This window comes from Brassica oleracea, chromosome C4, assembly GCF_000695525.1.
Source record: "Brassica oleracea var. oleracea cultivar TO1000 chromosome C4, BOL, whole genome shotgun sequence".
Lineage (NCBI taxonomy): Eukaryota > Viridiplantae > Streptophyta > Magnoliopsida > Brassicales > Brassicaceae > Brassica > Brassica oleracea.
In genome coordinates this window covers 22,584,100-22,598,929 of record NC_027751.1, presented here as the reverse complement: position 1 = coordinate 22,598,929, position 14,830 = coordinate 22,584,100, and the positions used below count along the sequence as shown (strand labels likewise).

At 44.4% G+C, this 14,830-nt stretch overlaps 1 protein-coding gene and 1 long non-coding RNA gene across 3 annotated transcripts; one reads left to right on the top strand and one right to left on the bottom strand.

Annotated features, from left to right (window-relative positions):
* Positions 1-5,856: 5,856 nt before the first annotated feature.
* Positions 5,857-6,559, bottom strand: LOC106341238. Of its 2 annotated transcripts, XR_001269588.1 has the most exons (4): positions 6,474-6,553; positions 6,256-6,321; positions 6,056-6,171; positions 5,857-5,944 (listed from the first exon to the last, which is right to left on the bottom strand). It is a non-coding gene; the product is annotated as an uncharacterized LOC106341238 (long non-coding RNA). The 2 variants fall into 2 exon arrangements; XR_001269587.1 differs by lacking the exon at positions 6,256-6,321 and having other exon boundaries at positions 6,056-6,136; positions 6,474-6,559.
* Positions 6,560-8,364: 1,805 nt separating this feature from the next.
* LOC106338403 (uncharacterized protein At3g60930, chloroplastic-like) lies at positions 8,365-11,257 on the top strand. Its single transcript, XM_013777387.1, has 4 exons — positions 8,365-9,199; positions 9,331-9,465; positions 9,552-10,264; positions 10,553-11,257. The coding sequence occupies exons 1-4, from the start codon at positions 8,365-8,367 to the stop codon at positions 11,255-11,257; spliced, it is 2,388 nt and encodes a 795-aa protein (XP_013632841.1).
* The last annotated feature ends 3,573 nt before the right edge of the window (positions 11,258-14,830 follow it).

The window sequence follows — 14,830 nt, the reverse complement described above, 5'->3', positions numbered from 1 at the left end:
TACACCATGGCTGACTTGGACTCTGCCTACGAATCGTTTAAAAGAAGAAATCCTTCGGCTTGGAAGTATGTGGAGGAGCAAACTGAAAAAGACAAATGGGCAAGAGTTTTTTTTCCACGTGACAGGTACAACTTGGACACAAGCAACAGTGTGGAATCAATGAACATCGTGTTTTGAGAGGCAAGGAGGTGGGCATTAATACCAATGTTGGATTGTATCATCAAGACATTCATCAAGATACTCTGCGGGGAAGGAAATACTTCACCTGCGACAACTTTGAGGTATTTTTCATATATTAGGGTTTTGATTTGAATCATGTGATGATTGTGTTAATTTTCATATGTATGAATCGGGTTCTATTTGCAGGATGATGGACTCCACTTTCGTCAACCTTGGGTCTTCGCGATCCATGATAAGGTTAAGGGCTTACTAACACGTGTTGATGAAATGGCTGCAGAGATCGCTGAGCTCAAGGATCAGCTCAAGCGTGTTCGAATCTTAAAGTAATGTCGTTAGTAATGTTGTTGTTCATGTCTGATTCGGATCCAGTTTGTTGTTGGGAACAATTTGTTGTTTGTTATTTCGGCTGATCTTACAAGTCTTCTTTATTTTGTGGTTGTTCCTTGTGTATGACTTGTAAAACTCCTTAATTCCTTATCTTTAATCTGTGATCTTCCTCTTACTCTTACTCTTGAGCTGTTCGTAAGTTGTTTCTTGTTCAAGACGTGTGCATTGTTGTTAATTTCCTACTCTAAAACAGAAACATAAAATGGAAATAGATAAGCAACATTAAGGTTCCAAAACAGGGTTTTGGCAAGCAACATCATTAAGGTTCCTAGAATAGAGTTTTTGCAACCAACAACATTCATGTTCTTAAAATACATAATCCGAGATGAAACACCAACTACGTCACTTCTTCTTCGATCCCTTCTTCAATCCCTTATGTGCTTCCTTCCCAAACAACTCAAGCGGGCCCAATCTTTCCTCAAACTTGTCCAGTGTCTTCAACACGCTCTCTAGCTGATTTCCAAGACTTTCTACTTTCTTGATCAAATCCTCCAACATCTTCTTCTGTTCTGCCACTTCTTCCACTGGCGCAATGTCTTTAAGGACTACATGTTCTGCATTTTTTTTTCGAGCTTCGATGTCATCTTCATACATGTCTTCAAAAAAGACAGAATATCTTTCGTTAATACGCTTAACCCAGCTGTCCACAGCAATACCAGGCTCATCAGCATCGTCATCCTCTTCCGTGAGAGCATCCAAAAGAACTTTTTCTTCTTCATTCCTGGTAGGAAGGATGCTGTCAATATCATGCGGCTAACAACAAAAAGAAAAAAGTTTACTAAAGCATCCTAGTTCTATATAGTTTTCTTAAGTTTCCATTGTTTTACGCATACATTTTTACCAAAGTATCGCAGTTCTATATAGTTTTCTTAGGTTTTTTATTGTTTTACGCATACAGTTTTACCAAATTTTCCCATGTTTTACCTACCTAATATGGCAATTACAAATAATATTTGCAGGGCGAAGAAGGAAACACTTACCTTTACCCTATCTAGTTCTTGATTAACATTTGCAAGAGGAAACCCTTTCATTTCTGTCTTTTTGAACGTGGACTGGCACATCCTCAGACACTCTGGATTAGCTCCTTCAACCGGTTGTCTAAACCTCTTTCCCAGCTGAGGAATTGCCTCGAAAGCAAGAAGCTACAAATCCAACATTTTATAAAACTTAACAAAACAATAATAAAAAATTGATAATGTTCTAAACTTATATTTACTTACCTCTAGTGGAAGACAGAAACCTTGAAGTGGCCATAACGTCTTCTCTTTCACAAATCCTCCAAAATGATCCATTGTGTGAGAGATCTCCTTAACCATATAATCAAAGGAGTACCTCCCCCATGGAAACGTCTTGCAGTATCCAAGATCATCCACCGCTCTTTGAAAAAAATCCAATACATCATGGGCTCCTTCACCAACTTTCGTTTGCGCGCAAACAACACTTCCTAAAAAGAAGAGAACCATCATCTTCAGCCTGTCTTTATGAGCTCTCATTCCCAACAGCTTTGCTTTCACATCCTCCAACCTTATTAATTCTCCCCCCTTGAAATGACGCTTCACAAAATTCTTATTACCAAACTCCTTGTAACCGAGAGGATAGTTGCGGCAGTTTAGGCCTGGTATCAATGTGTGTTCCCTCAGCCCATAACGGATGGGAACACCATTGACAATGAACCACACTTCTCTCCTCTTCGAGACATCGACAGTATGCAGTAACAACATCCACATTCCATGAACCTTGTGGTTCGAGCTCCTCTTCTTGTTCTTCTTAAAATTTTCTTGTGCATCTGCATCCAGTTTCTTGTGGAACAAGTGACAGAATTGTGGATGCTCCTCAAACCACCTCCTCTCCGCATCACTTGCCGGCGAATCCAGAGACAAAAGCATCTCGATAACGTCAACTATCATACACCTTGTACCTAGCTTTATCTGTTTCTTGTACTCCAATTCATAGAAGAACATCCTACTTGTCTTGATTGCCTCGGTAGCCTCGATTTCCTGCAAGTAACATTTAGTTGTACATAGTTATACCAGTTTTTCCAAAATAGTTTTACTAAGTTATTCAAGTATTCCTAGTATACTTAGGTATTACTAATTTTACCATTTCACATTGTTTCACCTAGTTGTTCTAGTATTACGACCAATTATACCCATAAATCCTAGTTTTCCTTCACCGAAACATTAACATTCAAACCAAATTACTAAGAAAACCTTAATCCTATCCTAAATTCTTACCTCTTCCTGCCCTTTCTCTTCTTCGACATCTACTGATTCCTCCTCGATGTTTCCATCCTTGTTTCCATCCTCTAAACCCTTATTTCCATCCTCATCTACTAAATCCGCCCCGCTATTTCCAGGAATGTTTCCACAGAGGCATTAGTCTCAACTTCATTCTCCTCATCCGAGGCAACATCCTCGCTTTCAGGCTCCTCTTCGTCGTCTCCCTCATTAGAGCCATCCGCCTCACCATCATTTTCTTCTTCATCAGAACCAGTCGCGTCCCCTTCAGTTTCTTTATCGGAACCCTCTTATTTCTCTTCATCATTCACCCCCGCATGCACATCGCCATCTTCATCGCCGTTATCCGGTTCTTTCTCTTCATCATTTGATTCTTCTTCCTCTTCCTCTGACGGTGGAGTCTCCGATGTCGGAGCACATTTGCTCCGTTCAGACCCTACAGCCGCTGCAGCTTCCAAGAGGTAATTTATAGGCACGACCGTCGTAGATTCCTCCGTCGTCTCCTTCGTTTTGGCAGCTTTTTTCTTCTTCACGTTCTTCTCCATTTCTTTCGTCGGAATCTCCTTCCTCTTACCTCCTCTTATTTCAACCCTCTTCGATTCCCACTCACGATTCACCCACAAAGAGAGCAAGAAGGAGAAGGAGAAGAAATCGAAAGTTCGAATTCTTTGATTTGGGTTTCTAGGGTTTGCGAGAGAGGAGAAAGAGGGGGAAAAGTGAGTGATGAACTTGCAATTTTGGTTCGCGTCGTTTAATTGATTTGTATGGGTGTAATCGGTCTGGTTTCTTCGGTTTAATAATGATTTACGGTTTTGGTTTGGTTTCGATTGGAATTAAATTTAGATCTGGTTATAGCCGGGTAGAACCAGGTAATACTCGTAAATATGTCAATTTTTAACGGTTTTATGGTCTTTTACTCGGTTTCTCACTTAAATAATATTTTCTTTTTCCTATGTTTTATAACGGGTCTATGCTAGATTACTTCATGAGATGTGGGGGTAGCCAAGCTCTTCCCCCTCGAGAACCTTGTCGTCTCAAGTCGATTCATATTCCAGCGTAACCCTTGGCTATCTCGATTTCTTTGAACCCACTTTATCCGCCGAGGAAACGCCTCCTGCTTTTGTAACGCCTTCTCGAGCATCCTATATATTGAGGTCGTCTATGGTGAGTTCAATTTGCCTCTTAACTTTTCTCTCCCAACTTTTCTTCGTGAATCTCAGAAACCGCTGTTACAAAAATGACTTCCTCATGTGCTCCCGTCGCTAACACCGCCGTCGCCTACTTCACTTTCAACTCTCTTCGCCTCGGCAGAGCTGCTCAGTCCATTGTTGGTCGCCTCATCCGCTTTTGGATTCCCAGAACATCAAAAAGAACGAAGAATTTATGAGGATAATTATTCTCCTCAATGAATTAGTGAGGATTGTTTCGATTCTTTTTATGTTTTTCTCTTTCCGATTTCGTTTCTTCATATATTGAAACTTCAAAATATATGATCTTTTATTTCCCGCTGGACTATGTGATTCACGGGTTCATTCCCGCCCGCTAATCGTGCCAGCCACTACCGGAATGATTTGAAAGACGCTTCTATTGTGAGAATTGACCGTTTTGAAGTTGCACGTGTCGCTGAGCATCGGTTCGTCGTGGTTTTATCGAATTCGTTTGTTTTTATTTTTAATGTGATTAGTGGACTTGGCTACTGGTTGTTACGCTCATGCCTGTGGTAGATTTCCTAATAATTTGGAGGTTATGATGGGGCTATTCAATTGCTATGTTCGTGAATATTCTTTTATGAAGCAACAGCAGGTTGGTCTTTTCGCTGGTGGTGAACATTTTTTGTGTTATTATATCTTTTTATCTTCTCTTTTTCTTTTGTCTTACTTTATGACAGACAGCCATCAAAATGTACAAGCTTGCCGGAGAAGAAAAGTTCTTACTTTGGGCAGTTTGTAGCATCAAGTTACAGGTACGGCCACCGTCTATCCTCCTTTTCTTTAGCAGTTTGGTGTTCTGTTGCTTACAGTTGTGAAGATATTTTACAGGTTCTATGTGATAAGAGTGGGGAGAAGCTCTTGCTTCTGGCTGAGGGTTTACTTAAGCACATTGCCTCTCACAGTATGCATGAGCCAGAAGGTGAGTTCGCTTCTCCGCAAATGTCTTCTTTTGCACAAGTTAGGAATTCATCAGGTTTTTTTCTACTATTGAAAGTTTGGTTCTTTCAGCTCTCATGGTGTATGTCTCTTTGCTGGAACAACAATCCAAATAAAATGATGCTTTAGAGGTCCTTTCTGGAAATTTGGGTTCTCTTTTGGTTATTGAAGTTGATAAATTACGGATACAGGTAAATTACAAGGCTTTTTGATCGGAAAAATATCTCAACTTCATGCTTCTTTGCATTATATTCTAAGTAGGGCGCATACATTCTGATATAATACATGTTCCGTAGTTTGACGTTGAAATTATTAGCATACAAAGTTTATTTCTGTATGCTCAGTTGCTCACATAAACTCTCTTACTTTAAGCTGACAGGGGAGACTCCTTGCTATGGCACATGATTATTCTGCTGCTGTTGAGGTCTATAAAAAAATCTTAGAATTGAGGTACGATCTCAATGCATGAGCATTTCAACTCAGTGCTTTTAGAGTTGGCACTGTTTCCAAATTGATCTTTCGATTGTTTCTATTTATTTGGCTTGTGCATATCATGAGCTGACATGTATTCTTATCCTAACGTGTATGTCTTTATTCCATGTATAGTAAGAAGTTTACTTAGAGCATCATTATCCCTAAACCCTTTAAAGGGTCTCTTAATTAATTTTTAATAGTTTTTAAAGTGTAAAAGTGAGTTAAGAGACTTAAAAAGAGATTTGAACATTTAAGTGGTTTATTGCAAGTCTCTTAATTATAGGTCCTTAAAAAAAATTATAAAACACTTTCATTACAAGCTTAAACATGAACAAGAAACAGAGAGTTAATAAGATTTCCAGATCAACAATCATTCGAGAGTATGTGTAACTGTGATCATAATAAGAATGCAGGAAAGGCACAAGAAGATTACGTGATGCTAACATTATATGTTCTGGTCCGCAGGATACTATCGTCATCTGGTTCTTGAGCCACAAGAATATTCGACTGAAGAGTTGCCTGCCACAGAGATGACAAGAGAAAACATATTTATACTGCTGGATGATAATAATGCGTGTATAATGAGAAAGAACAAGTTACAGTGAGAAGATAGAGGAGGAAGAAGGAGACCTCTGGTGAAAGGAATCCCCGTCAAGTCAAGGAATTCTCTCTTCGCCGCCATCTCCCTCACTGTCTTCTCTCTCTCGGTGGCTGGCGTACAAAATGGTATGAGAAAATACTGTAAACTAACCCATAGAGAAAAGCCACAAACTTTACCACAATGCACAATAAAAAAACTTCAAATTGAACAGAAAAAAACTCTACTTTACCATTCCTAGTAATCAAAAACTGTTTCTCTGAAGGCAAGTATGGCTTTCTCTTGCTTGGATCACCAGCTTCCGTGATTGCAAAAAAAAAAAAGAAACGATTTTGATACATAGATCATACCCAAACCCCATGTCACCTAAAACCCTAGATCTTGATAAAGCTCACAGCTTTACACATGATTGGTGAAATCTAACAAGTGGGTATTGAAATTGGAACTAACCATGACCAGGTAGGGCACTTGAAGACGAGATTATCACTGGCGAGAACGAACTCGCTGACGCTGAGAACTCCCTTCTCCTTGAAAGCACATTGCTTATCTAAGATGATGGTTGATGATGGTTTGATCAGAACTGTAAGCCTATAACTATAAGCTACTGACTCCAGGACGCATGAGAGGCTTGACAACACATTGCTTATCTAAGAAATGAAACTTAATACATGGATAAAATGTGTTAACAAGTGTGTTTGTGTAGTATGAGAGGAAAGCCGCAGAGCATACATTCTGAGAGCTTTGCTGGTATCTGGTGTGTTGCCGGATTTGAACCTCAGAAGCAGAGGCTGAGGAAAGAAACTCCAATATGTTTTTTGCTCTAAGGCGTATAGAACTTGACCTGCTACTTTCTTTCTACTTCACTACCACTCTTAGCTTCTCGTAACTTTTCTGGTTTATGAGTTTGATTCTGCTTGCAGTGGTGGAAACCTCACTGGAACCAGTTGACAAGCATGACGACTCTTCTTTTGAATCAACGGAGCATGCGGAGAGATCACACACAGAGTTCACAAAGTTGAAAGATCCCAAAGTGACCTGAGAATGGCGTTTTCTTGCTATCTACGTAAAACATCAAAATCAAAAAGGCTATTCAATCTAACTTCCCAGTGTTTCAGTTTCATACGATCTACATAACATTCAACACGATTACTCCGTAACGGAGACGTGGTGAAGAGTTCGTACCTTGAGATTCATGAGAATGAATCGATCTCCAGCATGCTTGATTTCGAATCCGCGATCGTTACCATCGCTTGATAGAGCCAAGCCGCACGATCCTGATCCTGTAGAACTCCCTTCTCCTTGAAAGCTGAGACCGTTCGAGGACCAGTCATCCTCTCCACTGCACTTTTGAATGCTCCATGAATCTTCTGCGAAAGCACCATCCTTGTTTAAACTGAGACTGTCAATAAACTAGAAAAGAGAAGAGACGAGTTCTCGTCGGTGGGTCAAGACAAAGACGTGTTACAAAAGGGGAAGAGAACAGAGGAAAAAGTCTGGCGAAGACAAATTCGTCGGACCGTACAAGTCGGCGAGATATAAGATGTAAAACCCTAATTCTAGCCGAAAGTGAGTGTAGTAATTTGCGGATCCCCTCCTTGTTTCCTTGTCTCCTCCTTTTATAGGTGAACGCTCGTTGACCTAATGTGTCTTGTCTCGATGGGCCTCCTCGAGTAATTGGGCTGACTCATCGGGCCGTTGTGTCAGGTCGGCGAACCGATGATGTTCAGTCAATCATCTCATCGACTAAAAGTAGTATGGAGCCGAGCCGAACACCGGCTTTCAAGTCGATGACCCGATCTTCTTTGTTGTAATCATGTGTCTGGGTAATTGTCTTGCGGGCCTTTTGGGAGGGCTAGGCCCATACCCAACAGTAAGTCCCCCCAGTTCGCTGGTGAGTAGCGTAGCCGACTCAGCGAATTTGATAGTAGGGTTTGCGAGACAATTATCTCAAATTTGTGATTTCAATCGACTCCTCGACTATCCAATCGACTCCTCGACTGTGCAGTGGATTTTGTATGCTCGCGTTCGCTGACTGATTTGATTTTGATGATGATGATTTTTTTTTTTATTTAAACCGGTGGTCAGTTCCGGTTTTGATTTGAACCGATTTCGGTTCTCCTCGAGAAGCTGAAAAGTTGCGACGTTTGGTGAGCTCCACGCGCCTTAATGGGCCGACTCTAGGCCCATCTAGGTCTAATGATGACGCCTCGGTGTGCGATGTGCTCCTCTCTCTATAAATACCCCTCTTCCTTCTCGTTTTCTCCACTCTTCATCCGGCTCAGGTACTTTCTCTTTCTAACTCTCCGCTTCTCTCTTTAACTTTGTAGTCTTAGATCTGAGAATGTCGTCGGGCGGTAGAGGTAAACTTTCTAGGGCACAGAAAGGGAAAGCCGCGGTGAATGTGACCGAATCGAGTCCCGTACGAGTCGTCGAGTCGAATTCCTCGCCCGATTTTGAGAAGATTCATCGTGAAGCCATGATGGATACGAAGAATATGGACACGCCCCAGCGAGTCCTCGTTGCTGATTCGGCGTGGCAGCTCTGCGAGGAGAGAGAAAATGTAACATTAATTTCGAGAGACGGTCAGGGTGGAGCTGATGTTGGAGAGACTTCCCTCCCCGATTTCGTTTCGTGTTGTTACCATCCGGGGGGAATCTTCGAGGATCTTCTGGCTTTGGCAGTTGAGCAGATGCGTCCTTCTGTCGTAGAGGGACAGTCACGGGAGAATATCGAGGAGACTCGTTCGACTCCTAGTAGCGTGAAAGCTTTATTGAGGGAATGTGAAGGAACCGGGGTGACCTTTTTGATCCCAACTAAATCTCAGAGGCCGTGGTCCCCTCCTTTGGGATTTCAGTGCGTCTATGAATCATACTTTCAGAATGAGACCAAACTCTGGTTTCCAATTCCTCGACTTATCACATCTTATGTGAGACGTCGCGACGCGGCGATAAGTCAATTTTTCAATGGCGCGTTCCGTACCTCGGTGGCATTGATGGTGACTGCGGCGGAGATCGACATTTCAATGAGTGTTCGGACCCTCGAGGAGTTGACCTATACGAAGTCCATGGGCGATGGTTTATTCTCAATCCAGATGAGGCCCAACTACAACGTGATCGTCGATCATCCGTGTAGGACGGCGCACTGGCAGCGTTTCTACTTTTATGTCAAGTCTGACGGTTTTGCCTTCGAGGAGCCGCCCGACGTTTCCTTTCGATTTTTGTGGAATCATAAACTCGGTAGAACGCTGTTGTCAGCTCATCGACTGTCTCTTTTCCTTGTTTTCTGACGAGTTTTCGTTTATTTGCAGTTGATCACCCGGACACGGCCTCTTATCCGGAAGATTTCGTCTCTGATGCTCGTGCAGTCGTTTCGCGCGTCCAAGTGAGCTGGAAGGATATCACCATCGAGAGGATTCGACGAGTGCTTGACAGAATCTCGAGGAGTAAGTTTCCTCTTGCGATCACATGTTTTCTTCCAACTCATGCCAGTTCCGAGATTTATCTGAACCAGCTTGCTGATCTTTTTCAGAGGATTGGAGGTCTGATCTACTGCCTTTGATTACCGGTAACAAGCGGGCTCCTCTTCCTCTTGTGATTTCCCTCGGACCGTCCGAAGGCCCGGATAACGTCGACTCCTCGAGGGGGGATCTCACATTGATCTCTGAACAAGAGATTGCCGAACAGTCGGTGACTGGTGGTAATAAGAAGAGATCTGCTCTTGACTCCTCTGCATCGGCCGCTTCTCAAGCGAGGTCTAAATCTGATGGTCCTCCAAAAAAGAAAAAGAAAAAGGAGAGGAGGAAGAAGAAATCTGTTGAGGAACAGTCGGAGCCTGCTGAAGGCGCCGAGAATTGTGAGACCGTTATCGAGAAAGGTTCTTCTCGCGATGCTGCAGCTCGGGGAGTCGTCGACTCGGACAACTCCCCGTCCATCTCTCTGAAGAAGAAGAAGACTGCCCGCAGTCATGAATCGTCTACTCCGGCTGCGTCTGCTTCTGCTGCGAAGATTCCTCCAGCTGCACCTCGGACTCTCGTTGAAGGCGGTTCGGCCTCTGAGGATCGCCGAGTTAAGTTTCATGACCGCGTGGAGTTCAAGTATGTCGGCGAGACTCCTCTTTCCTTCGCCCCGACTGACTGTGCTGAGCTTGTTCGACAAATTAAGGGTGGTCGCAAGGACTTGCCCGCTGTCAAGGACCTTATTTTCAAGGACGCATACGTCGACGCGGCGAGGACTAAAATTCTGGTAAGAATTTTTCTCCTTATTTTATCTTTTTCATGTTCCTGATTCTGATCTTTTCTTTCGTTCATGTAGAGCGACGGGAGCATGAACTACGTTGTCGATTTGTACGACTCAGCCCTCAAGGAGGCCACGTCAAGTTAAAGCAAGCCGACAGACTCGCTCGAGCGAAGGATGTAGCTATTGACCGCAAGACGAAGGAATTTAAAGCGACAATTGATCTTGTTTCTTACTTCACTGGATGCTTAGTCATACAGCAGCTATTGCAGCTGGGAATAATGGTATTCCCTTGAGAATGCACGGTTTGCGGAGGATCGGGCTCAACTGGTTGAGAGGAAGAAGGCTCAGAAGGCTCATTTCCTGGAGGAATTCGGGGAGTTAAAGGATAAATTTGAGGCTGCGGTTGCAAAGGTACGAGGACTCGAGGAGGAGAAGAAGGCTTGGTTAAGGGAGAAGGCAGCCATGGAGGAGAAGATGGTGTCCACCGCGCTGAGACACTTGAAAGAGGTCAACAGATTGAGGGACTCTCGAGGTTATGAGGTTACTCACGAGCGGTTTCGTGTGCAAACGACCATGATTACTAAGAGCAATAAGCGTTTCTCCCAAATTCGAGATCTCGAGAAGCGTCATAGTGAGTTCGAACCAGCCAGATCCTTGCAGAGCCAAGCTTTTGGGACAAAGAAATGTCTCGAAACGCTTAAGGAGAGCGGGATCGACATTCCGCAGGAGACGATTGACTTGTTCGCCACACAAGAGAAAGAGTACGAGGTTGCGGCTGAACGCCTAGCTGTCGGAGGGATCCCCGAGGAGCTTCTCTGTCTTTCTCCTCTTCATCTTCGATCTCCTTTTCTAAACGAGAATGTGTGGGCGACGATCGACCCATATGGATCGAATGCGGGCCTGATTGATGCTGGGACCGCTGATTTCCTTCAAACTCCCAGTAGTTCTCAAGGAGATCCTCAGGTCGTCGAGGGGGGCTTCGACCGTGTCGAAGACTAGTTTAATATGTTGTAGTTGTTTCCTTTAGACTTTTGGTTTTTAGCCCTCGAAGGTTTTTGTTAATGTAATATCTGGATTTATTTTGCTTTTGTGGCTATCCGTTGTTTCAGACATTTAGTAAGTTTATCTTCCTTAGAAGTTATTTCTGAAACAGAGTTTGCCTTAGTCGTGAGATATAGTTTCGTGGACTCGAGAATGCGAGTTAGCCTTCGACGAGTCGCTGAAATCTATTTTGAATGTTGTGTTTAAACGATTTTGGTTTGGCCATCTGGTCGATGTCTTGAATTAAACCGAAGAGTCGATGACTCGGCTTTATCAAATTTTAACACATCATGCCGTCAGTTCGAGTCCTCGATAACAACATAAATTTTTGAGTTTCAAAGACAATCGTTTATACTTTCGAGCGACAACGGTTTTCAAATCGATCCTTAAGTAATCCAAAAAAGAATATTAGGTTGGCCAAGCCCGGCTTTAGAGGATTATAAGATGACTGAAAGTTGTCGTCTCGATCGCACGGGTCGAGACGGCGATACGACCGAAGAATCCCTCGAGCATGTGTCAGATCAGGACATGCCCGTTAGTGGGTGCGAGTGCTAGTACGTTTGTCCGAGAGACAAGGTCGTGCTCGTGCGTAAGCATCGCTTAAAACAATTCGCGCTCCTACTTGTTGGGAGATTGTTTTTGTTATAGCTGGACCCGGTAAAGGGCTGCCTACGTACCTCTAGGAGAGGATCAAGCCATTCGTAGTTCGTTTTGGTAAGTGAAAGTGGCATCGGATGCGCATTCACTTTTTTTTTTTTTTCTTTCTTTTTTTTTTAGGGAATGAAAGTGACAAGGGTGTCATTCACTCGTCGATTGAGCAAGACTTCTTGAGTGTTCGATCTTCGGGCTTGTGCCTAAGAGTAGTATCGTCGGAGGTGCATTGAGTTCCACACTCTAGGGACGGGTTCGCCGGTCGACGTCTCGAGTTGGTAGACTCCTGGTTTGACGACTTGAGAAATTTTGTACGGCCCTTCCCAGTTAGTTCCGAGCTTGCCTGCATTCAGCTCCTTGGTGTTTTCGAACACTTTGCGTAGTACTATGTCGCCCAGTTCGAGAGGTCGAGACTTGACCTTCTTGTTGTAGTAACCTTCGATCTGATGCTGATAGTTCTGGATGCGGAGTAGTGCTTGGTCGCGGCGTTCTTCTATAGCGTCCAGGGCGTGGAAGAGCATACCGCTGTTGAGCTCGACGTTTTGTGGCATCCTCGACCTTCGCAGTCTGGTTACGTTGACTTCGGCGGGAGCCATGGCTTTGACTCCGTGTGCCATCGAGAAAGGAGTTGATTTCGTTGCTCCTCGAGGAGTTGTTCGATGTGACCAGAGGACACCGTCGAGTTCATCTGCCCAACATCCTTTTTTGAGATCGAGGCGCTTTTTCAAACCGTCTATTATGATTTTGTTGGTCGCCTCGGCTTGGCCGTTGCTCTGGGGGTATCGCGGACTTGATGTGTTGAGTCGGATTCTCCATCTCTCGCAGAACTCTCGAAATTTGTTCGATATGAATTGGGAGCCGTTGTCAGTCACTATCTCGTAAGGTAAGCCGTGGCGACAGATGATGTTCTTCCACACAAATCGTTGGACCTCTTTTTCTGTAATGCTTGCGAACGCTTCCGCCTCAATCCACTTCGTGAAGTAATCTGTCAAGACCAGGACGAAGCTTCTGTCGAGAACTCGGCATCGGGCCGATTATGTCCATTCCCCATCGCATGAAAGGGTATGGAGCTGTCATCGTTCGTAGCAACTGTGTCGGGGAGTGGATAGTTGAGGCATGTCGCTGGCACTGATCACATCGCTGGGCGTAAGCTTCGCAGTCTGCATTCATCGTTGGCCAGTAGAAACCGAGACTCTTTACTTTTAAAGCAAGTGCTCGACCTCCAGAATGATTTCCTGCAGCGCCTTCGTGCGTTTCAGCCATGACTAAATGCGTCTCTTCGCCATTGATGCACTTCAGAAGTACCTTGGTTGCGGTCCATCGGTGGAGTTCTCCGTCGAGGACGACATAGTGGGCACTCCGCGTCTTGAGTCATCGTGCAATCCATTTCTCGGGAGGTAGCTTTCCATCGACCAGATAGTCGATAAATTCTGTTCTCCAGTCGTTGGTGTCATTTGACACCTCTTCGAGGACATGGTTCGCGGGTGTGGCTTCGGTTATTGGTGCTATGATGGCAGTCTTGATGGGAGTCAGGTCGATGCTTGGTTTGTCGATCTTGTGGATAGGGATGGTACGTTTCACCTGATCGCGCAACCTGCTACCTAAGGCAGCGAGAGCATCAGCGCATACGTTCTCCCCCCTGGGGACTTTGGTGAGTTCGAAGAATTCGAAATCTTTGGCAAGTGTTTGAACGATCTTAAGGTATGCGTCCATTAGTTCGTTGCGGGCGTCGTAGTCACCACTAAACTGACTAGTTACTAGACGAGTTGCGAGTCGCAATATGCGCTAAGGCGTTTTGCCTTGGCGAGTCTTAGTCCTACGATCAACGACTCGTACTCTGCTTCTTTGTTTGAAGCGGCGAAGCCGAAGCTGAACGACTGTCTGAACAGTTCTCTTGTCGGGGATTGCAGCTGCACTCCTGCTCCTGATCCTTTGTTTGTCGACGACCCGTCGACGTGGAGTATCCAATTTTGACTCGGGAGGATTAGATCTTGCTCGAGCTCTGGTGCTAGCTCGATGAGAAAGTCTGCGAGGATTTGAGATTTCGCAGCTGTTCGATTCTTGAAGACAATGTCGTGCTCGCTGAGTTCGATAGCCCACTTCGATAACCGTCCGGATTGATTTGTATTCTGCATTGCCGTTCGCAATGGTTGATTTGTCAATACTTCGATTGTGTGCGACTGGAAGTAGGGACGCAGTTTTCTCGCCGATGTTACAACGGCGAGAGCCATCTTCTCAAGGGTGGGGTATCGAGTCTCTGGATCAGTCATGCGCTTGCTCGTGTAGAAGATAGGTTTCTGTTCTCCTCGATCCTCTCGGATGAGCACGCTGCTGACCGCGGTTGAGGATACGGCGATATAGAGTGAGAGTGTATCGCCAGTTTCGGGTTTGGATAATACGGGAGGAGTTGTAAGATACTCCTTGAGTTGTTTGAACGCCTCTTCGCACTTCTCGTCCCAGATGAAGCGTTTGTTTCCTCGCAACAACTCGTAGAAAGGAAGGCATTTGTCCGTGGATCTGGAAATGAAACGGTTCAGGGCCGCGATCCTTCCTGTAAGTCGTTGGACTTCTCTGCTGGTTTTTGGGCTGGGAAGATCAAGTATGGCAGAGATCTGTTTAGGATTTGCCTCGATTCCTCGCTGGGTGACGATGTACCCTAAAAACTCTCCTGAGGTGACGCCGAAAGTACACTTGGCTGGGTTGAGTTTCATACCGTATTCGTTCAACGTCTTGAAGCATTATTTAAGATGATCCAGATGGTCCGTTGTGCGGAGTGATTTTACCAGCATGTCGTCGATGTAGACTTCCATTGTGTTCCCTAATTTGTCGGCGAACATTCGATTGACGAGTCTTTGATAAGTCGCACCCGCGTTCTTGAGA